Here is a 25,172-nt window from a genome sequence, read left to right on the forward strand (position 1 = left end):
AATTTTTTTTTTCTATAGATTAAGAATAGCTAAACACAGACCTAGGGCTATACCTTGCCCGCTATTTAAAACCCTCTGGCGTGATACGATATTTTATCTTGACGAGAAAATGAGGAAAACACCTAACATTGAGCTTCTATATGATAAAAGTACTATCAATTTAATTTTTTGGGCTTGGAAAATCAAAAAATTTTTTTTTTTAAGCATTAGTTTTAGTTCAGCTAAAATCCCTTATTTTGAGAGAAAAAAAAAACTTCTAACCGAGTCAAATAGGGTTGGCTTCATAAACTTGTAAATATATTGCAGATTTTCTGAATCAGCATTTTAAAAAAATCATGTAATTTTTAATTTTAATTATTAAAACTTATTTTTTTGAATTATTTATTAAATTTTTGGGTGAAGTTGGTTATGGATAAAGGTATAGATTAAAAAAAAGTTGTTGTTGTCTCTGCAAATATTAAAATTATCTGCAGATCTTTCAACCTACCAGTCAAAAGTACTAGTTCAGGATTTCCCAATTTTTTTTGAAAAGGCCTCCTTTAGAGAATTTTAACTTTAGAGCTGTGACCCCCTTCAACAAGATTTCTAAAAAAAAACACCAAAGACCTTTTTTTTCTTTCTATCATCAACTCCAGAATATCTAGTGTAAACTAAAATTATGGCCTCGTGGCTCTATCTTTTACAGCTTATGGCTCTCTAAACTTCCTGAAATATTCTCATAATATGTAGTATAAGTTTCAAAACTACCATTAAAATGACTAAGACCTTTTTGAAATTCTAAGTTTGAAGTTATGACCTCATGGTCTTCCGGCATGAAAAAGAATGGTTTTAGTAAATCTGGTAGGTAATTTGCAAAAGTAGGGTTGCAACACATTCAGGATAATTTAGTTTTCAACATTCTGTAGTTAATTTCCCACGATTTAAACTTATTTTTTCTGCCTTGCGGCTAGCTCGAATTCAATATTATATTCTAAAAATTTTGTATTGCTGAATTAAAGATTTATATTATCAAACAACAGTTCAAACCAAAGCAATTAAAGTTCATGTAAATAGTTTGAATTTAAATGTGGTACTTAAAATCAAAATTTTTTTACATTGATACATTACTAAGTTAAAATATAAAATACAGTTGATGTACTCCAGGCTACCTGGGTCTCTAGCTTTATGTGAAACCACCTCTGTAATAGGTTCGGCATCGACAAAAACCAGATTCGCAATAACTTCGGGGCCATCTTTAGTTGCTACCTCGGTCTGCAACCGAGTGCGAGAGGGTTTAAGAGCTAATACCCTATTCATTTTACTTATATGATTAGTTCAAATACAAACTAACAAGTATCTATATGCTTTATTATACTTTAAAATAAAAGACACATTAAGAAAGGTTTACTACTTTAGAAGGCTTCTGTAGTTCACAATTCAAGTTGTGCTGTAAGAAATGGTTGCTCGTACAGTTTACTGGTTCAGAATTTAGGGACTTATACTTGCTCGTTGACACCGGATGTCGACCGCGCGAGATAAAATTATACAATATTGAAATAAAGAAATGAAAGATAAAAATAATAAGGTTATGCCACCAAGTTTGTGGGCTTATGCGTAGAGTTCAATGTTCAAATCGACTCAAACTGGAAGTTGTTGCTTGACGACAGCTTGTCTGCTACAGTATGCGTGGCTTATGAGTATGGCACGTTAACAACTCAAATTGTATGTTTCGTTGACGTTGCTAAAGTAGGTATACAAAATTTAAATAGAACAAGATATAAAAACTACGCAGTTATGAAGTAAAGACAAAGTAAATATTTCAGACAAACACTTGAATAAGAAGGTTTTGCCGGAGATCATCCTTTTTCAAAATGGCGGCTTACGCTCAGAGGGCCAAGTGAAGGTTTTTACGGAGATCAGCTAGCTTTTCTAAGATGGCGGCCGCCAAGCGACGTGGAGCTGCTTTCTTCTTGACGTAAAGTCGGTAAGACTTGCTCTCTCATTCGCTCGGCTGCTTATATACATCTCGATTGCATAACAGTTCCGCATGATTCTAATTATAACATGCTGATTAAAGTATCATTGGTAGTTAATTCTACATGGCATTAAGGAAAATGCGTCAACTAGCGGTTGTTAACATTTGTTCGAAACAATGTTTTTAAAAAGCAAAGTGTTTTTATTATTTTAAGATTTATTAATTTAAGAAAACGATTTAAAATGAAATTATTTATAAACTCGACTTTTGGGTTATCGAAGCAAAAATACTAAAATTTTTACGTCGATGTCCAACACAGTCATCTCTTGGTTACGCACTTTCGTTTAGTTACGCATTATAGAATTAAAAAAAAAATTAAAAAAAAATGATATTTTGAAAAATCTTAATATTTATAAGCTTATTGTATTTATGAGTTAACTATATGTTTGATTTTTTATATATAGTTTTCAATACTAACTCAGCTCCACAAAAATGCACGAGGGAACACAAAGACAATTTTGCACGAGTTACGTTTTTGCATGAGAGTAAAAATTAAATAAATAAAAAACAGAAAAATAAAACTAAAACATAATTAAAAAAAAAGACTGAGGGTAAGGGTTAAGAGTAACACTGATAGATAAAAAAAAATAATAATAAACACTTACCGACCGAGGGTAATAGGTAACAGTTATAGTAAAAAAAAATAAATAATCCGTGCAAAATTGTCTGCTCGTGCAAAAGTGACCCGTGCAATTTTATCCCCTAGTGCAAAAGTATCTTCGTGCAGTTTTGTGAACTCGTACAATTTTGTCTCCTCTTGCAATTTAGACAGCTACCCAAATAGCCCTGTACCCCCTATTACGTCATCATACGTCGTGCCTGTTGTTTTTTGCAGGTTTGTAAATTTATCGAGCTAGCTACGTCCCTGATACCTACAAACACGTTTTTTAAAGAAAAAAAAATTAAAGAACATCAAAAGTGATTATATTTTAACACTTATTTTAGCCATACCTCCAAAACTATTAAAAAATATTCAAAGAAAAAAATCGTTTTGAAGGTATTAGTTATGGGGACGGGTCAAATATGCACGAAGACACTTTTTCACGAGTAATAAAAAAAACACGACCAAGGATAAGACGTAACATTGATAGTAAAAAAAATATATAATAACAAAAGGAAAGATAAAACAAAACCGACTGAGAGCAATTTTAAGGGATAAAAGTGATAGTTAAATACCGAAAAAAAAAACAAAACAAGGTTACCGACCAAGGGTAAGCGTTATGAGTAATAGTAAAAAAACAAGAAAAAAAAACTGTTATCGACTAAGGGGAAACAGTGATATTTATAAGATGTATTATAATAATTAATAATATAAAAATAGTTAACTAGAAGTACAACTTCAACCTGTGCAAAAGTGGCTCGTACTAAAGTGACCCTTCGTGCATACTTGACACCTACTAATTAATTAAACCTTAATCCGAGTTTAATTTTTTTTTCAAATATATATTACTGTTTGAGTTTTGGCTCTTAAAAATTTGAATTGTCCGAATTAGAATAGTCTTGCACCTAGGTCTAAGCTATAATCAAAATGCACACAACTAGCCAAATATATTAAAAAAAAAAAGGAATGTAACAGATACTAAATTATATTCTGATAAGCCGAGAAAAATATGGTTCATCCAAGCTTTAAGGAGCAGATAATTAAAGAGAAATTAGAGAGGCACGGAATATAAGAGAGATTTAATAGTAGCGCAGTTCTCATGACTCGAGCTTGCGTCATATCGTATAATTCAGAAATAAAGCAATCAAATGTTGTGTATATATATATATATTATTCATGCTCATATATAGGCGAGAGCTGAACAAGCATGAGGTTTTTAAGATAGTAAAAATAGATTCAACCCACAACTTCTTTGCAGTCAATAAGTAGTTTCCAGAAAAAAAGTTATATTATTTAATGTAAAGTTTTAATTTAGCAATGTTAATTCATATAAGTATTTTTTAATTTAAATTCTAAGTAGATAGATCTCGTTTTATACATTCTTAAATATCATTTTCTTAAACTTAAGTTATGTTTTAAAGCTTTGATAACATTTAAAGCAGTTTCTAAAGCGAAGAGCTCTTTTAATTATTATTTATGTGTTTCTGTTAGTGTTTGAAATGTTTTTTACAGAAATATAACCATTAACAGGGTTGCCACTCTTTGAGTCAAAAAATCTTCCCTGAGTAACCTTAAACTTCCCTGAGTTTTCTTTAGTTTCTTTCATGCCCTTAAAATTATTTTTATTTGTTAAAAAATTACCATTTTGGTTCTAAGAATATTGAAGAACTTGCCTTAAGGCTTAAATTTTTTAAATAAGCACTTAAAAATGAATAAAATATACTTTTATGAACAAAATATTGAAACTGGATTAACTATATCTCATTCTAGATCTAGAAAAAAAATTCCCTGAGATTTTTTTTAAAAATCTTAAAATTTCCCTAAAATGTTTAAAAACAACCAAAACTGCCCTGAGTTTCCCTGAATTAAAAAAAGAGAATCAAAATTCTCTGAGATTTTCTACAACTTTAAAATTCCCTGAGTGTGTGGCAACCCTGCATTAATTGTCATGCCTAGTTTGTACAAGTAGCTGCAAGTATCATCCAGGATTAGTTAAGCTCAAATTTAGCTATGGTTTATAGGGAAACGGGCAAAATTGCATGAAGACAAAATTGCACGAGTTACATTGTAGCACGAGAGTAAAAAAACTAAAACGTAAAAAAAAAAAAGTTACTAACCGAGGGTAAGGGGTAACAGTGGTAGTAAAACAAAAAATTCAGCCTGTGCAAAAATGTCTCCGTGCAAAATTATCTTTGTGCAATTTTATCCCGTCGTGCAAAAGTATCTTAGTGAAATTTTGTCCCCTCGTGCAAATTTGACAGCTAACCGGTTTTTAGTGTAGGTGTAATGAACACTTTATATGTAACTCTTCATTTAAACTTATTCTAAAATATATAATCAAAAACTTGAAACTATATGCTTTCAAACTTTTTTTTTTATGCAGGTAAAAACAACAATTCTTTTTGCTGAATTCCATCATCCAACTTTCATTACAGTCTTGTAACTTACTTTTAAAATTAAAACAACTTTGAAAAAATATAAAGAGGTAAAGTATACATATAAAATTGTTACATAAAATACTATACTTAGTGCTTAATTATATAGAACTTAAATTTACTTAAACAAAAAACACGTTGATTCTGAAAGATAAACTTTTGTGTATATATCACAATTTCATAATAGAAGTGTCATTGGCATAGATCATCAATACGAAAATGCATACAAAAACTGCTTGTTCAAGTAGGGTAGTTGTTCAATATGTTTATAGAAAATTTTTGCAGTTATATAAAAGATATTTCAATAAATTTTACCAGATGAAGGCATTGGAAATTAAGTAATTTTGTAATTTCTAGGAAAATAATTTTAGTCTGACTTAAAATTATTTTTAACACATTTTTTACTATTTGAATGCTTTGGAAAATAAGGAATTTTGTTAATTTAAACTGATAAAATCTGACGTTTTTTCAAATTTTGTCTGACGTGTTTTCAAATTTTGTCTGAATTTTTTTGACTTTTTTCCAAAAACCTCATTTTTTCCTGACTTTTGTCATTTTTTAGTTTTTTCTGACCTTGTGGCAACCCTGCTAGTTGTCTATCAGAATAATTCTCTTATAGCCATAACAATCATATTTCAAGGTTTGGTGGTTATTACATTGAGATAGAACCGCTTACGTTTCCTTATCCTTTTCGGTCTGTCAAGTGCTGTCTTGAACTTGTATAACTTCTGAACATTTTACTTGGTGTTGATTGTAATAAAAATATGCTTTAGTAGTAGTTTTGAAGCAAAGCTATCTTTATAAATTTTGTTGTCAGAACGTTAAAATTTAACTTATTAGAGTTACTATTACCAATTAACATACTTTAGTTTAATTGTACCTAATGCTTTTAATCTTTTAAATAACACAAATAAAAAATAAATTACTAATAACGTAAATTCAGTTTTAAACAGTTCTTATATTTCAGGCAACATACACTTAAATTAATATTTTAAACTAACCAAATTGACCTGAGGTGCTATATGAGCTTCTTTATAACTACTTATTGTTACGTAATACCTGTTCTGGAGTTTGTTTATTGCAAATTACTAAATTGGGAATTTAATTTTTTAATTTCAGTAAAAATTTTTTTGTTGTGTACAAATACTTTTACTCCTTTTATGGGTAGGGAGTACAGCACATTTTTTGGCCATAACGTAAAATTCATTTGAGTACATATGATTCGGATGTGGTTTTGCTTCATTAATAAGAATCTATAAAAAAAAAATTGCAAAAAAATGTATTGCTGCCCAAAAAACTAATTTCAACCTTAAAAATCACACATTTTTTGACTTAAACAGTAATAAAATAACTTTTATATGTCCCAAACTTATAATTCATATCTTAAATGAAAGATTATAATTACAGGCATATATTTAAAAGCATTTGAACTGCTTTTAATGTATTATGACGTCATTATTACACAAAACACGCAAACTTGGTCTGTAAAGTTGTGCTTTTTTTCTAATAAAAAAGACACATTTTTCTGTTGTTTTTACATTTAGTATTTTGTATATTTTAAATGTAAAATGTGTGGAGTAAGCTAGCCAGAAAGATATTACTGATGCAATGTCATTTCAATTGCATTGCAATGAACTGCTGCAATTGCTTACATTATTCATTGTTGAACTTGAGAGAATATTTAGAGCTTGCTGCAGTTAAGAGAAATAAGGCTTAAAATCAATGATGCAAGATTTGATCAAAAACATAACAAAATACATTTTTTTGTGTGCAGTTAGTGTGTTTTGTGTAGATGATAGAAGGAACTTATTTGTTTTGCTTGTTTTGATATAGAGTTAATTATTTTGAACTGAATGTTAAGTGCTTTAAATTATTAGAGTTACATTTAAATGTTTAATAGTTTATTAAGCCTTTTATAGTTTATTGCACACTAAAAGTTTTTACTAATTTTAGCAAGTTATAAACTTTTATCTTTATAACATATAAAAGCTGATACCTTGCGAAGAGCTGTTATATACACATAGTAGAATTACATTTTACAAGGTATTTATTTGATAAAAACTGTTATTTAATTAATTGTTAAAGAATAAAAAATATTAACCTTTAGCATATATTCATAGTAGAACTATACTATAAGATATCTGAGTTGATAATGGTTATGATTTACTTTTTTGTTAAACTAGCTTTATATTGTTTTCAAAGAGATTTCACTATACTGTTAGAAAAAAAATAAATTACTTTTAAAATGAATAATAGTAGTAAAGGTTTTAACATAATTCCGGAAGATCGCCTATTATCATCTTTATGGATATGGAAACTTTCGTTTGTCAAATCCGCCACGTGCTACTGAGCTCCACTTACTAACTAATGAAGGACTAGCAGGACTCCTAACCAATAACTTAGAGTCTGAAAGGCACCTTGCTGCATTGGAAAAGTTTAGGAACAAACGCTTCACAGCAAAAGGGATAAGAAATGACTGTACATTACTTATACATGATTATTTTCAAATTAAACATGAAAAATAAAATTGTAAAAGTTGTAAAATTCTTCAATGAGATGGAGCAAAGGTTGGTAACAAAAGAAAAAGTTTTAACAGATAAAAGAAAAAATTGAAAAGGGATCAATACGTGCAGAAGCGTCTTAAACTGTTTAAAAGCTGGGCTGGGCATGTAGTGAGCGTGGAAGAGCTGCGTACTATTTTAAAATTCCATCCTGATCAGAATGAAGTTATTTTTCGTACTGAGTTAATTTACTTTAGAGTCGCACAAATCTGAAGTGTTATACAATCAAGAACTTTGAAAATTAAATGGTAATATCCACGAGGAAAGACTCCTAAATTTATGTGCACTTGTTGCAGATGACGAGTGCTCTCAGTCTCTGTGTTCATTACAAATAAACGCTGATGCATTAATTGTAGGGGCTTCTACCAGCAATATACAGTAAGAAAAATGAAGATATTTTGGTAGGGCATTATTATGCCACATTAATTAGTGAAGAATCATCAGACACATGGTATATTGCTACTTGTTAAGGTAAAAATGATGACGGGACTTACAAGATGGACCACCTCATGAGAGCTCGAGATGGAAATAATTTGAAGTGGAAACACTCACATAAACGTGATTTGCTGAATTTGCATATAGATTCTATTCTTGATTGTAAAATTGAAGGGGAATAGAATGTTTTTAATGAAAGATCAATTACTTTTTCACTGAGAAACCATATCCATTTAAATTTTTTAGTAGAACAGATGTCTTTTACAGAAAGTTAAATGGTAGTTTTTTTTTATATCTCTAGATCTAGAGTATTATGTTTACCTAACTATTTCAAACAGATAGTCCATTAGATTTTATCAGTCATGTGACAGTTTTTTATACTAAAATTTAAAAAAATATCAGTCATTTGGCAAAAATGTAAATACTAAATGATACAGTACAATTTTCGTTTTGTATTGCAATCATCAACTTAATTTTCAATGCCAAACAACATTATCTTGCCAATAATAAATCATAACTTTTTAATATTTCTTTAATTTGTTGTAATGCTAATTGAATAACTATTTAACGGCTTTTAAAAAGCTAAACGAACTATGACATCAAATATCTTGCTAATATACATACCACATCATCTAAATTTTTAAAGGTAAGTAAGCATACCTAAAAATTTTTGTTTTACAATAATTTTTTTTTAGAATCACTAACAAGCTTTGCTTTTTAATTCTCCAAAAGGCAGTTTTATAGACAAAATTTGCATATTTAGGGTGATTATGACGCCATAATACATCAAACGCAGTTAATATGTCTTTAAATCTATGTCAATAAGTATAAGCTTTCATTTAAGATATAAATTATAAGTATAGGATATGTATAAGTTATTTTATAACATTTTAAGTCAAAAAATCGAAAACTATGTGATTTTTGGGGTTGAAACTAGTTTTTTTGGCAGCACACTTTTTTTTTATATACTCTTCTTAATGAAGCAAAAACACATTCATATGTACTAATCACTATTGTTATCATTATGTAGTACAAATCATATGTACTCATAAGTCCAGCAAACATCACCCAAGTACTCCCTACCCCTACTACTTTAGCTATACATTACAAAAAAAATCTATACACGTTAAACTTAGATAAAAAAAAACAGTATTCAAATCAAAAGCTTTATTTTTAAATAACAAATTTATGTCATACTATGCTAAAATACTATATTAAAGTTTATGTTCTTCCAGTTATTATTTTACTTGCTTGCTGACGACGCATTTAAAAGTACTTCCAGTAGTAATCAATGGTTTAAAATGAAAACTTTGTTGGATTTTTTTCTGAAATATAGCAATATTCCATAAATGCAATCAAAATAAAGAAAATAGATAAAAAAACCCAAAAAAAATATTGTTACTTAAATACTTTCACTTTAAATTTGTTTAGATAATAAACTGACTACATTGAGTAGGATACATAATAAGTTGAAAAACATTACTATCTGCACATTCACATATATCTATAAAAGCTAAAATAATATTTTACTCTGTAAAACTTAAGAAATTAAATTTATTAAATGATAAAAACAAAATAGAAACTTGAACAGTTTTTAATCATCACAGCAGGGTTCCTACTATAATTCCAAAAAAAAATTATATGGAAATCCATAAAGTAGAGCAAGTTTATAGCAAAATAATCAAAAAAAAATTTAACGTTACAAACATACTTTTAAGGTACATGAAGTAAAATATGTCTTAACCGTTTATAAGTACAATATTAATAAGAAATATAAAAAAGTTCGAGGGTTTTTGAGCTCTAGTTTTACTTAATTAAGCAAACTTTAAATTTATTGTATTTATTAGAAAAGGAAAAAAATATCCGCGAGTTAACGACATAGGGCCACATTTTTGTACTAAGATATTTTGATATAAAAAAATTATCAACTTTTTTTACGTATTTTTTTACCATGCTGTGTCGGTGTGTTAGCTTCTAACTTTAAATCACCAAACAAAAAAACGTAATTTCTAGGGATTTTCACATATTTTTCAGAATATTGAAATTAATAGGGAATAATAGGGAAGTGGGAACCCTGTCAAAAGCAAAAAAAAAAACAAAAAAAAGAGCTGTAAAAATAAATATAAACGACAGATCAATAGAAAATATATATTGTTTAAAAAAAAATTATTCATTATAGTTACCAAGGCAAACCAAAAGTGAATTCTAAAAAAATCTGCTTGTCACATCATAATTTTATGGTAATTAACTTATAGAAAGATTTATTTAACGGCGAATTCCAAAAACTTTTTCAGAATCATACTGCGAATAATCAGGTGAAAAGTTGTCAGTACCTAAAAATTAAGAAAAGTTAGCAAAAAGGAAAAAATAAACTAAATTGTTTTATTAGCCAGATTCAGGGTTATCACTGAAATTGAATAAAAAAAGTGTTTGAAAAAATCCAGTTTCAATATTTCGAAAACATGTTGTCCACTAGAAAAAAGTCATTGTCTTTTTTATATATATTCTATCTGAACTTGTTTTAGCTATTTTCCTGGGAGTTTAAAAATAATTTATCTTGGTATCGTCGTAAGTAAAATAAATATAACTTAAGTAGACCTTATACAAAAACTTAATTTACTCAAAAATTTACTATGATGCACACTGCACAGATTTAAAAGAGTTTGAGAACCACTGACTTTAGCTACTGTTCATCTTCTTTTTATTAACTTTTGATAGTAGTATATCAACTGATAATATGTATTTTTTTGTCATAAACTCTAGTTTTACTTTGTTGATGCTTAAATTAAACTCTAAAACTGTTTTAGATACCTTTTTCAGATAAAATATATTTTAGAATTTTTTCATTAATTTTACAGTTTTGTTGATACTTGAATTATACAATTTTTCAAGAATAACTTTTAATTTAATTTTTACATATTGCATTATTATTACTGCAAGTTTATTGTCAACACGATGGACCGAGGCATCAAAATCTAGGCAACTTAAACTGAAAGACACAAAAAACGAAGAACAAAAATAACACAAAAAGTTCATTTTGTTTAAAGCAAAAATAAAAACACAATTTAATTTCATATTTATAGATTAACATAAAAATCAAAAACTTTTAACACACAAACTTATACCTATTATCTTATTTACGCTTTGAGGTAGAAGGAGATTTTTTTCTTTTTTCCTCCTTAAAAGCATTTCATCATTACAGTCAATGATCCTTCAAACCCAACCACAGCATAAAGAGTCACACAGTTCTCCACTACAACATCAAGTTCCAGCATTTCACCAATAGAAAACCTTATCTGTAAAATTCAGAAAATAATGTGACGCTCAAATCAGTCATTTCACTGATTTTGTTGTAAAATTCGGCAGATTGACCCAGGCATCTCTCACTTTTACGTCAAAACATGATCACTTTTATCCAAGTCAGCTAGAACACACTATAATTTTAAAATACAAAACAGCATTACGAAATTCAGGACCCATTTATTTTCTTTAATCAAACATCAACCCGATATACCAATCATGACTATCATATTTTATTTCTGCTTATTTATTAAACCATTTTTTTAAAAATTGCTTTGCCAAGGCATAATCAACACAGTTGAAAACGTACAATTTTAGAATTAAGGTACAGTAAATAAATAAGGAAAAAAAAATCGAAAATGTTTAAATGCATTGACTAACAACAAAATCAAAAAACCCAAAGCTCCATGCACTTTACCAATAGACAGGCTAGATAAATAATCATCGAACACATTAAAAAAAGACTCATCATTAATAGATGAAAGGCGCTGTTAAGAAAATCGAAATATGGATTAAACTAAATCTTAAAATTTATCAATGGTTGATAAAAATTACTTACTAATTTTACTAACAAACATTTAAATCAATTTTTTTTAACTTTAACTGAAGATTTCATTTTTTTTGCAAGAAACTAATTCATTTTGAAGTTTGTTCCATAATTCAAATGACCGATAAAAGAAATAATTATACCAAGCATTATTATTTAAATGATGTTTGCATGTAGAAATTTAGCTACTTCCTCTCAGAAAATAATTATTTTCATCCGATTCAAAAATAGATTGTATATTAATTATAGTTTCACTGTTAACTAGTTTTAAAAAAGTAATGAGGTCAAATTCAAGTCTTCTGTAATCTAAAGATTCAATATTAAGTTTTGTTAGTCTATCAAGGTAAGACGTATAAGAAATATTGCAGCGGTTGAAGATTAATCTGGTATATTTTCTTTGCATAGATTCTATATGGTTAATATCTATTCTATGGTTAATATAATAATAATCTAGTTCCAGGTATGGAGACCAGATTGGTGAGTTATATTCCAACTTAGGACGAATGTATATGAGAAACAACCTTTTAAGGATTTTTATATTCGTAGACTTAAAGCTCTTTAAAACTTGGAAAGATGAAGTTGATGCAATTCAGTAAAGGTAATTATGATGGTGGTTCCATTTTAAATTTTCAGCACTAAAACTTCTAAGATCTTTAAACATTTTAGTTGAAGGTAAGTTTGTATTGTTTATATTAAAGTCAAAAGTAGAGATAGTAGAACTTTTTTTTGAATATTTAGAACTTGACATTTAATAGGGTTTAAGTTTAATTTTCTTTCCTTTAGCCAATTTTATTTATTTAAACTTTAATTATTTAAGGTTAAGTTAGTCTGTAAAGTTAAGTTAGAATGGCTGAAAATTTTTGTGTTATCTGCGAAGAGGTTAATGTTGCTGTTAACATCAACTTCTGAAGCTAAATCATTTCTGTAAATAATAAACATTAGTGGGCCAATAACCCCACTTTAAGGGACTCCACTAAAAATAGGTAAGAATTCTAAAAATGTGACTTCTACTTTTTGAGTTTTATCGTTTAGAAACTCTTTGAACCAATTTACTAGACTGTTATGAATTTTTTATTGCAATAATGTTTTGATTAATTTAAAATGAGAGAAAGAGTCAAAAGCTTTTTGGATATCTGTATATGGGAACAGGTCAACATTGCACGAAGACAAAACTGCACGAGGTTACTTAATTGCACGAAGATAATTTTGCACCAAGGGTCAATTATATTTTTCACGAGAGTAATAAAAAAACAGAAAAAAAGTTACTGACCGAGGGTAAGAGTTAGGGATTACAGTGATAGATAGATAAAAAAAAGAATAACTAATAAAAATTATAATACAAAAAGAAAAAAACAAATAAAAAAAAGCTACCGACCGAGGGTTAGGGGTAACAGTGATCGTAAAAAACAATCAAAATTAATTTAAAAAATAAAAAAAAGTTCAACCGTGCAAAATTGTCTTCGTGCACTTTTGTGCACTCGTGCAATTTTGTCCCCTCGTGCAAATTTGACAGCTACCCCAGTATATATCACTTTAATAGACTTATTGCTTAAAAAGACATCAACCGTGAAAATTAAGCATTCTAATAATTGAAAACAGGATGTTGGGTTAGGGATAAAACCAAGTTATTTAGGTGAAATAAGGTTATTTAAATAGAAGATCATCAAGTATTTTTATAGAAATTATATGTTCAAAGACTGTGCAAAAGCTAATTGTCAAAGAAATACTTGTCTGTAATTTGAAGGGTTATATTTGCTACCTTTTTTGTGTACTGGTATTACGTATAAAATTTTCTTAGTTTTGGCACAGAAAATATGTATGTTAGAGTTTAAAAAACTTGACTTACTAGACCCAGAGATCCTGGGTGTTGAACCGAAAGGGCTGTCCAGTGTTTTCAACTATTCTGTTTTGTTTAACCATGTATCTAATATTAAAATATCTGCTTGTTTTTCTTTTAGTTCAACTCTTAATCTTCTAACATTTTCCATCTCTGATTTTATACGAACGAAACTTAGTTTGCATAATAAAGTCTTGAAAGAACAAAATACGTTATTTCTCCTCTAGAAGTTGAGATCTTTTTATTTGTTTTCAAAAAACCAAACCATACAACTAATACAAACATTTAAAAATCACTAAAGTTTACAAACGACTATTACAATAAAATTAAAAAAAAAATCATATTTGTTGAATGTATGTATACTAAAAGTCTTGAGTATCTATTAAATATATGTATTTATATGTAAGTATTCTTTTATACATGTATATTTATAATCAACCCACAAAGTTTTTTAGTTTATCTTGTTTTTTATTTTTCCTTTAAAACTTACAGAGTACATAATAATTAATTACTAATTTTTAATGAATGAAAGTTTAATAAAACATTCATCATATTTTATTAAATTATGTGATTAAATTTTCTTTAAATTGTATGATCATCAAATGAAGAAAAGAACATTACGTCAAATGGGGATGAGCCAATGGATGTTTGAATAAATAGCCAACATTTACATGCTACCAATATTCCTGATAACATTCATACTAAGTCTGTCATTCTAGAAGGAGAGCTGTTATCTCTAACGCAGGGGTGTTCTACTTGTACAATGTTAGGGGCCTGGTTTATTACTCAAAGTGCGCGTTAAATTATATAAGATATGTCCCCAAGCTAACGCTTAAACTATATTTGATAAACAGAGTAATATGCCTTACTTACTATTTAATAAAGGTTTTATACACAGCACAAGTTGCTTATACTACTGTTAAACGTAATTCGAGTCTGTGGTAAAAAATGTATTTACAATGAAATTGCGAAACGAAAAGATGATAAAATACCAAATAATCGAATTATCCATTCTTTTAAAAGACTAAAATACATGAATCAAAGAAGCTGAACACTAATTGTTCGTTTAAACTAAACTCATGAAACAAAATAAAATCGAACTATTCGTTTGCTTAGACGAGATCAAAACCATTCATAAACTAAATGCAGCAAAAAGCCGCCAACCAAAACAATAGTTTATAGTTAAATGCAAAACAGTAAAAACTGAAAAAGCCAAGCTCAAGCGTAACCTGAGCTTTTAAATAAAATACGCTCTCTCAAAAAGGAGAAAATGCAAACAGCATTACACTGTCTTCAGCAGAAACGCAAATCGCTGCTGGTAAAAATATAAAAAGTTTCAATCAGCTTTTAGAATATTTCAAAATATTTTGCAGAGAACTAGCGAGCATCAATAAGTGTATGCTAAAGCCAAACGACAAGCTACAATTACAGACATGTTTTCAAAATCATCTATTTATATTAAATCTCAATTGCAATGTTCTTTATTATTAATAAAGCTTTTTAATAAGCTGTTTAAATTTATATTTCAAGCACAAGGTATGTAAGTGTCATTTGCAATGTTTTTTATTTTCGTTAATTTTGCTTTTTTATACGCTTTTTACATTTATGTTGTAATCATGGGGTAAATAAATGTCTATTGCACTGTTCATAATTTTCGTTAAATAAATAAACTGTGATAAGTTTGTTTTGAATATTGAATTTGATATACAATTTGTTAGTTTATAACTTATATTCTGGTTTCTTTGGTTATAATTTATTTTATTTTAATAGAACATAATTTAATTTAAAACATAATGCTTTTGTATCACTAGTTTTAGTTTTTAAAATTTCAAAATAAAAATTTTGAACACAGCGTTTTTTGGTTAAAAAGTGCGTACCATACAAGTAGTTCGTACCTAGGAAGTGTGTACCTCGGTGATAGGTTACTGAATTAAAAGCTTACTTCAAGAAAATAAGGTTTTAGTGAAAATCTTAAACAGTTTATTATATCTAAATAACAGAATTAAAAGTTTGATTAATTGAAACAATGTTAAACTAAGTGTAGGAGCAGTGTTCTAGTAAACAAGATTTTTCAAAACTCACTTTTATAATTGCCTCTTAGTAAAAGTTAAAAACATTCGCCAACATTTTATTTCTTAAACATCGCCCATTATTTACAAACCAGAGTTAACAAATATTTTTGGAAAATTTTCTCAAGGTTTTCAAAATTTCATTCAGGTTTTTAAAGTACACATTTTTCGGTCTACTTTTAGTTTAAAGTTAAGTTTAAGGCAAAAACTGTGTTCAAGCATTTGAACTAAGAAAAACTGAGATTCTCAAATTTTTAAATAGAAAAACTGATTTAACCTGACGCGTACGAACCCTGCTAAAGTCGGTCCTCACTAAGAAAAAAATAAAATCCAGTGGTTTTAAGACTTTTTATTTTTATCAAGTGCTTTTTTACTAAAATTTTAATTACCCCGATAAATACAGTGAATCTGGAAATCCTGCAGATTTCTTAAAGTCAAATATTTATTCGTTATTGATTTATAAGCTAACTTAATTTATTCTAAAATGTAAAAATGTATAAAACAGGGTTCGTGCGCAAATTTTTTTTCATTTAGCCTGACTGAGACAAATTTAGCCTGACATTTTTTCAAAGTAAGGAAAATCCCCTTTAGAAGTAATTTTAGGTATTGGGGGGTCTTGATTAGTACTATTATAGTCTCTGACTTCAATCAGCTTTATCTCAAAAATATTTTAAGCTTTAAAAATCTGCAAAAAGCAACTCATAGCTTAGTTATAACTCAATAAAATAAGACTAAATTATGAAAAAGGTGATTGACCCCTCCCTATGCTCTTAACATAACAAATTCAGTTATAATTTTTAAAATAAGTGTTATATATAATCTATTACTAGTGTAAAAATTTAATATGTTTTACTAAATACAATTGTTTAATTTAATTAATCACTAAGTAAAAACATTATAACCAGAAGATTTACATTAAAACGACATGAAATGTTGTGTTTTAAAAAAATTCAAAATGAAACGCTTACAGGAGTATTGAAATTCAAACAAACAGCTAAGTTGTTGAACTAAACTGTAATGTTTAATCTGTATTTGATTAATAAATTTTCATAATTATGACGTATATAAGCTACCCAAAACAAAATAATGAAGATTCTAAAAAATTTTTAGAGATTCAACAAACGGTTTCAAGCGTTTATTTTTACAAATACTAACTGATTTTGTCTTTAATAACTTAATCTTTATTTAGAAATAAATTCACATCTCATTTGATTATAAAAAGATTTCTCAATTTATTTTAATCAAAGATTTTCAAGCACTTGAACTGAGAAAAACTGATATTCTCCAATTTTTAAATAAAAAACTGATTTAGCCTGACGTTTTTCAACTTAAAAAAAAAAAACTGATTTAGCCTGACTTAGTCTGACGCGCACGAACCCTGATAAAACATCTCACTATTAAAAGTTTGTTTATCCAGTTACTACGATAAAAATAAATTACATTACAAAGTCAATAATAACACTGAATTTAAAAACTAATTGATCAACTAACTGTACGAATGTAAAAAATACAAATTTTTACTTTATATAAAAAATTTCTTTGAAAATAATTTAAGTAACCATTACCATTTTAATATCACATGGTTTATTTTTTTACCAACTAAGTTATAATACATAAGAAACGAATAAACCTGGAGCTATTTCCATGCTTGTTTCTTTGAACCCAGTAGTAAAATCAACATAAAGGTTCTGAAATTATAAGACTTAATAAAAAAAAGGTTTTCAAAAATCTCTATTTGATATTTGTATTTTAGTTTCTTCGACACAATTGTTTTCTGTAGTTAATAGTTTGTTTGAAATGTTAGAGACTTTAAAAAAAACTTAAAGCTCTAATAAAATAAATTGATACATTTTAAGTAAGTTTGTGTATTTTTCTATAACATTAAACAAAATACAATACAAAGTAGCATTGTTATTATTTTTAACTCGTTCAAGAGTTTAAGATTCTTATTCAGCAGATTTTATACAACTTTTTTTGTCCTTTTAAAATGTTAATTAAAATCTAAGGTACTAATAACTTAAAAATGTTATTTTGCTTTTTAAAATATTTAATAATAAATGTTTTTGTGATCAATTAAGAATAAAACTCTTAATGTATTTAACATTAAGTACATTGATTTTATGCATCACATATAAATATCTTTGAGTAGATTAGAGTTCCCACAATACTTAAGTTTTTTTTTAATAAATTACTTCTGTATTCTATATATTCTATTACGCATCAGCAAAAAAAAAATGAGTCCTAGTTCCGTATGACTATTTAGGTGACATTAAGCACTTAAATAAGCATTAAACAGGGTTGCCAAATTTACTCCAGGTTTTCAATACTCTTCAAGGTTTTTAAAATTATACGTTTTAGGTTCTTTTGAAATTAAGTTGAAGGTAAAAACTGTGTTAAGTAGTATAACAACATTGAAAAGATAATGTTAAGCTACTTAAACGTAATTAAAAAAAAAAAAATATTTAATGATGACAACATTTTTTATCTTAACAATAAATTTTTTGTGTCAAATCGAAATTTAACTACTTTACATGTAAAAGTTGTTTAAAATTCCAGAATTTTTAGTTATTTTTGTTCGAAATTCCAGGTGTTTTTCAAAACTTCTCAAATTCCAGGTTTATTGGCTATCTTGATTACATTAAAATAAATAACATTAATAACAATTTAAATGTATTGATGCATTAATAACTTACAAACTAGTATTTGTACATGTACAGGATTAACTTATATCATAAAGTTAACTTTCTTTTAGTGATTTACCAGATCCACTAATTGGGATCCGGCCAGATCCGGATATTTTTTTAATTTAAGATGCGGATTTTTTTTAAATTGGGATCCGGTTAAATCCTTAACACTTTAAGCTTTATGTAGTAGTAATATAGAACAAACTTAGAAAAATTAATTAATACAATACCACTAGTTTAGTAAAATAGTGTTCATTTATCTTGTTAAAAAAACACAACTTTACTGATAAACGGTTTTATTATACACAACAACAAAAAAATTAAACGTCGTACAAACAAGACAAAAAAAATTCTACATTAGTTTAAATTCTAAGATGTTATTTTAAGCTACTTATACGTTTAAAATTGATTTTTTTACTTTGTTTGATTAAAAAAAAAAAGCTTAAAAATAACGACCACCAATAAATTTTCTTCAGCAAAAAAAAACCTTTAATATATGTCTCAATCTCTTGATCAACTGAATCTTGTTTCTCGCTTTTGTGAGCGGCTGTACTAGTTCATGTTTCAAACGTAGAGTAGAAAGAGAAAAAAACATTGCCAACATCATTTGTAGATACTTCATTTTTAGGATTATTAGGCGGTATTAGAAGGAAAGTGACTACTATGACCTGTCTACCGACACTATGCTTTTTTTCTTCTATTTTCTAAAGCCTTCCAACCGCCTCTTTGAGATTTAGAGGGAAAAAGTAAATACCGTGGATCAACAGCTGTTGTGACTAACAAAAAACTGTTATCATGAAGGTTTAAGTGTGATATGTTATTTGTCTTACACAACCTTTTTAGGAAAGCATCTTCTGTACTTTTTGCCAAGGTTGCTAAGGTTATAAATCACTTTGACCTTGTAGACTTTAAAAAAAAATCAGTAATTCTGCAGGCGGAAATACTCTTGATAGCAATGCGTTGTTTCTACTACATTGCTGCTTTACTATGTAAAAAGGTTCAAGCAGGTCAAAAATGTAGCTAACAAGTTACCATTCTTCAGCTGTAACAATATAATTAGAATATTTTTTTTTTTGTAAAAAAACTTTCTTTTTCTAGTCTTTTCAAAGTCAAAATTTTCAGATCAAATTAAAATTATACACTTAATTGTTAATTTTTTTTTTTAAATAAAATCAGTAATAAATACTTTTACGAAACTTCACAGTTCTTAATTTTAATAATAACTATAATACTATATGTTCTTTTATTACTTACACAAATCTTTGAAATATAATTTCATTTCGTATATGAAATCTTCTTTAAACTAAATGGTTATAAATAACTAGTTATGAAACTGTCGAATACAAAAATCTTAATTGGTTTATTTAAATTTCTATAAAAAAGTTTTCTATGCAAAAACACAATAACCTAAGTATAAAACTAAAAGAAGCTGATCGCGGAAAGCTAAGTCTTTCCAATAAAATGGACCAGGTTTTAAATGAAAAACAGCCGGATCCGGTAGATCACTACTTTTTTCATTTATAAAAAAAATGCTTGTAAAAATATTCTATAGAAATCATTGTAAATTTATATTTATAAGCTTTCTATCAGCCGAAATTGGCTATGCGTTTTGCGCTTAACAATATGAATAAAATACACAATAGTAAATGAACAATTATTAACATAGTCATGCAACAAAATAGTAGGCAAAACAATTAAACAAAATTGATTCTCATTTCTTCTTATACTTTGGTTTCTTAAAACTTTGTATTTCCTTTTCTTTTAGTCTTTTGTATACCTTAGAATGCCAATTTTAGCGGTCAACTGCAAGCACCTCCATCTCATCATTGCTGACATTCAAGCTTTTTAGGTCGCGCTTACAAACGTCCTTAAAATGTAGTGCTAAACGATTGCGGTTGACAAAGACTAACTAACTATACAATAAAAACTTTGGACTTGCTTTTCACTCAACCTTAAAAAATTACCACGGCAGCGCTGGCTGACGGTAAAGATAATAGTGGGGAGACCAGTTCGTCATCTCAACACATTATCGTTGGTGATTTTTTGTTACCATCCAATTCTAAAGACTTAAAAATGTTATCGTAGGTGAAAGGTGTTGATTTTCTTGTCCCGCAAGCTAGACTACGTCCATGTTTCGCAACCGCATAGACGTTTGTCTCAACGTTTAAACCAAGATTTCAGATTCTTTTATAATTTCGATATCCTTGACATTTATCTTAATTGATGGTAGAATATTGGTACTTTGACTTAAGATTTTAGTTTTTTAATTAGTTGAAGACCGAAATCCGAGTATGCTAATGAAAACTGTCTCAATAGTGTCTGAATATTTTGGGAAGAGTGAGCTACGCGTGCACCATCATCAGAAAAGATAAGATCACGTAGTATAAATATCTTCTGGTTTCCCTTTGCCGAGATATTTTAGCTATGCATGAAAAGGATAATGATAAAAAATTATAAGCTCTGATGAAATCTGTTTCTCTGTATTTTCATAACTTAGTTATACACATACCACAGCATTGATATCGTACTTTGAAAACGTCCAAATAAAAATTTTAGGTATTTATACGAAATTTATACTAACCGCAGTGTTTACGACTTTATTTTTTAAGATGCCTTAAACTTATTCGGAGTTTTTAAAAGGGAGTTAAAGAGTTTAGAAAATTGTTAAAACTCTGTATTATAATATTAAATAGTCAAATTAATATGTGATAAAGATTTTTTATAAAAATGTATCCTAATTTTTAAAAAATAGTAGTTTTATCTTAAGTGTTTCATTAATATGCAGTGAAAACATTCTTATATTTAAGTGTCTCAAAAGGGTAGGTGTCAGAAAAGCACAGCGTCACTTTAGCAAGGAGTGACATTTTGGCATGTAATAATTTCAAACCTTTTAAAATGTTCATTTAAATAATGTTCAATTATCTAAAATATTTAACATAACAAACAAAAAATTGTGAACATAAGTTCTAACACTTTGAAAAATATCGTCTTAAAAAAAAATTATAAATAAAGTTTTTACTATGGGCTTAAAATTAAATAAGAAAGTTTTTAATCTTTATACACCTCACTTTTTATTTAAAACTTACGCTTAAAGTTTAGCTTAATTAAAATTAGTTAAAGCATTTAAATAAATGTTTTAATAACTCTTAAAACTGTATTTATTGCTAGCTTTATTAAAATATTTTTATGTCGAAAACTTAAAAGTAAAGTTATCAAAATGTTTTCATCTAAAATTAAATAGTTAAACAAGTTAATAAAGTTTTTAAATTTACATCTCTTTTAGTTTTAACTAAAGCCTAAACTTGTAACTAATATAAAGCTTGTTAACTTTTAGTTTACATGTTGCATAGTTCGTTTTTAGATTTTTAAAAAATACAGTACCTAATGTGATTTAAGCAAAGAAAAAAAAAAAGCAAAATAAATTCTGTGCTAAATTGTCACTCCGTGCTAAAGTGACCATGATAAATTGTCACACCGTGCTAAAGTGTCACTCTGTGCTAAAGTGTCACCTGTGCTTTTCTGACCCGTTCTCGTCTCAAACATTCCTCCTGATATGTCATAGATATAGCTGAAAAAGTACGATCACATATGATGTTAATGATAGAGCAGCATTTAAACTTAACTACACCAAAAACGCACAAAATCAAAAAAAGCATTTTAAATATTTTTGTAGGTCACACAAAATTTTATTCCGAATTAAACTTTTTTGAAGGTAAAATTACAAATAAACTGCAAGCTATAATAAATAAAACAAAATAGTATTATCGCTTTACATATTAATTAATTAAAGTAAATTTGATACAAAGTGTGACAAATTTTAAAGATTTTTATTGTACATATCAAAATACATTAATACTTTAAAGTCAAATCTTTACAACTTGAGTTCCTCGTTTTTGTTTTTATTTATTAATATTTTTTATTTTAAACTATAAGCTGTATTATTTCTAATGGTTTATAAAGATTTTCGTTATATATTTTCAAATTATCACAGAACTAATATCTGAAAATCGAAATTAACATTTATAGAGACATTAACAGGGTTGCCACAGATCAAGCTAAAACATAATTCCTGACTTTTCTTAATTAAATTTTCAATTAAAACCGATAAAAAATACATAACAAGAGACTTAAAATATGTTAAGTTTTGAAGCTAGTAAGAAAAAACAAACTTTTAAATAAGTTTAAAAAAAAAAAAAAATATATATAACTAACAAAAAAAAAAAAAAAACAATTAGAACTCGTATCCAAATAATATCTCAAATTTTAAACCATAAAACAACTTCTCGAAAGCTTAAATTTAAGGCAATTTAAATGTGCTTTCCAACTCAACTCGTCACCTAATACCATACCTTGATATTCAATATTTTCACTTTGCTCAATCAAAAAATTATTTACCTTAAGTTTTAAATCACTTTTCTTTGCTGTTCTATTAGACATCAAACACGTGGTTTTTACGTGAGACCATAAAAAATTTTAATATATTCCAAAAATTAAACCCTAAAAAATGAATTGTAAAAGCAATTTTTTTAGAAATTTACATTTGCAAAATGCAGTTTTTAGTGATAACTAACTTATCAAGAGAATGGTAAATTAAATTTTCTGACATTTTTTCCTGACTTTTGACTTTTTTTTTTTGTTTTTCCAGACTTTGTGGTAACCCTGCATTTAGGATTAGCTTAAGTTTACAAACTTTATTTGAACACAAAACAAAAAACTAATGAAAACTGGTAAAAAAACTGAAGATTACTATGAATAAAACTAATAAAGAGGTTTACTAACATGTTATATCAAAGTTTAGTAAAGCTATAGTAAAGTTTAGTAAAGCATAGATAAACTATTTTTAACAACCAAACTGAGATGTCAATGAGAGTTTTTAAAAAGCTTTCATTTATTATGAATCAACGTGAAAATGCTGATCAAAAACTCATCAAAATGCCTTATCAAAAACGTTGTCTGCAAAGCAACAATAAAAAAAAAAAGAAAAAAAGTAAAACACTTTATTGCAGGGTTGCCAAAAGTTTTTAAGAAACTTCTTCCTGGTTTTCTGATTTTTTACAGGTTTTCAAAAATACAAGTTTTTGGTCTATTTTAAGTATATAACTAAGTTTAAGCTAAAAAACTATTTAAATTAGCAAAAAACATTGAAAAATTAAAAAAAATTGTTTTAATAAAAAAATATTAACAAAAAATTTCATTTATATAACAATTTTTTTTGTTTCAAATCGAAATTTCATTACTTTACATGTTTTTTTTTAAATTTCAGGCCTTTCCAAGATTTTTAGTACTTTTTGTTGAAAATTACAGTTTTTTTCAAAACTTCTCAAATTGTAGCTTATAAGCCTAAATGGTCAAATTACAGGTTTTTTGGCAATCATGCATATTAGCAGTATACGAGATACTATTAAAAACAGATTGTACCAAGTTCTTATTAAGAAAGAAATTGACAGTTTAACGTTTTACTAAAAACACATATTCTCAAATCTAGTAAAAAATAAAATTTCAACTATTTGAACTGACAAAAACTAAAATTTTTCAAAAAAAAAAAGATTTAGCCTGAACATAGTTGCCAAATGTTTTTGTTAAATTTCTTCCAGGTTTTTAAAAACAAGTTTTTTGGTCCATTTTTAGTATAAAATTGAACTAAAGTTAAAAAAACTGTCTTTAATTGTATAACAACAATGAAAAACATTCTGTAAAGCTACTTAAAATTTGTATTTTAATTAAAATAAATAATAATACAAACTTTTTTAAAATCTATATGATATATTTTTCGTATTTAGTCGAAATTTCGTTACATGTAAGAATAGCTTAGGTATTTTTAATTTGTTATAAAGGTTAAGTTAAAATATTGACAAACATTATGTTGCTTTTTTGTACATTATCTAAACATTTTTAGTTAACATGTTACCTGCAGATCAAAAAAATTAATTAATCACTTACTTTAAGAGCTCTATAAAAGTAACTTAGTTACTTCTTTAGTTAATAACTTTATTATTGTTGTTATTTATAATTGTAGTTTTTTTATAATAGCTCTTAAAAAACTTCGAAGAAAAAAATTAACAAAATTCAGCCTAAAAATATTTTAGCAATTACATTTAAATAAAAAATAACATACCGAAAGTAAGACATTTCCTTCATTTCTAAACAAACTGTCGGAATTAAATGAATGATGCACTAGTCTTTTTTCTAAAACATATACTTATTTGTAATTAGTATACCTTTAGAAACATAACATTTTAACAAAAACTATGTTTACGTTTTTATTTAGAAAAAGTATCAACTAAACAAACTTTCAAGTGAAAACCTACCTGACAAACTATTCAGTGAACTTTCAGCGTGTTGATCACTAAAACTCTATAACCAAATATGAGATTTTAATATTTACACTAAAAAAACATGTAAAACTAAAATTTTGAAAATCTATATAAACATTCAAATAAAATCAACACTGTGCTGATATAAGTATTACAGGGTACTAAAAAAAAACCAAATGTGATAACTATAAAATGCTTTTGATATATAGTAAGTTTTCTAAGATTCGTTTAAAAAAATAGCAACTTTTATTACGTTTTTTATAGCTTTTTTTGAAATTAAACAACTATATTACGAAAACCTATCTATCAAAAAATACTTATAAAGAGATCACTTTTTTCATTAAAAAATATTTTTTCTACATTCAACTTATTTCT

General features: G+C 27.2%; 1 protein-coding gene across 1 annotated transcript in view; it reads right to left on the reverse strand.

The window, feature by feature from the left end:
• Positions 1–20,275: 20,275 nt before the first annotated feature.
• Positions 20,276–25,172, reverse strand: part of LOC145838897 (uncharacterized) — a 47,202-nt gene continuing 42,305 nt past the window's right edge. Inside the window, exons 8-10 of the mRNA XM_082946518.1 lie at positions 24,792–24,837; positions 24,599–24,669; positions 20,276–20,350 (exon numbers count right to left, since the gene is read on the reverse strand). Of these exons, the coding sequence (XP_082802644.1) occupies positions 20,276–20,350; positions 24,599–24,669; positions 24,792–24,837 (192 nt within the window). The remainder of the gene's footprint in view (positions 20,351–24,598; positions 24,670–24,791; positions 24,838–25,172) is intronic.

This window comes from Thalia democratica, chromosome 6 (genome assembly GCF_965202585.1).
Source record: "Thalia democratica chromosome 6, ktThaDemo2.hap1.1, whole genome shotgun sequence".
Taxonomy (NCBI): domain Eukaryota; kingdom Metazoa; phylum Chordata; class Thaliacea; order Salpida; family Salpidae; genus Thalia; species Thalia democratica.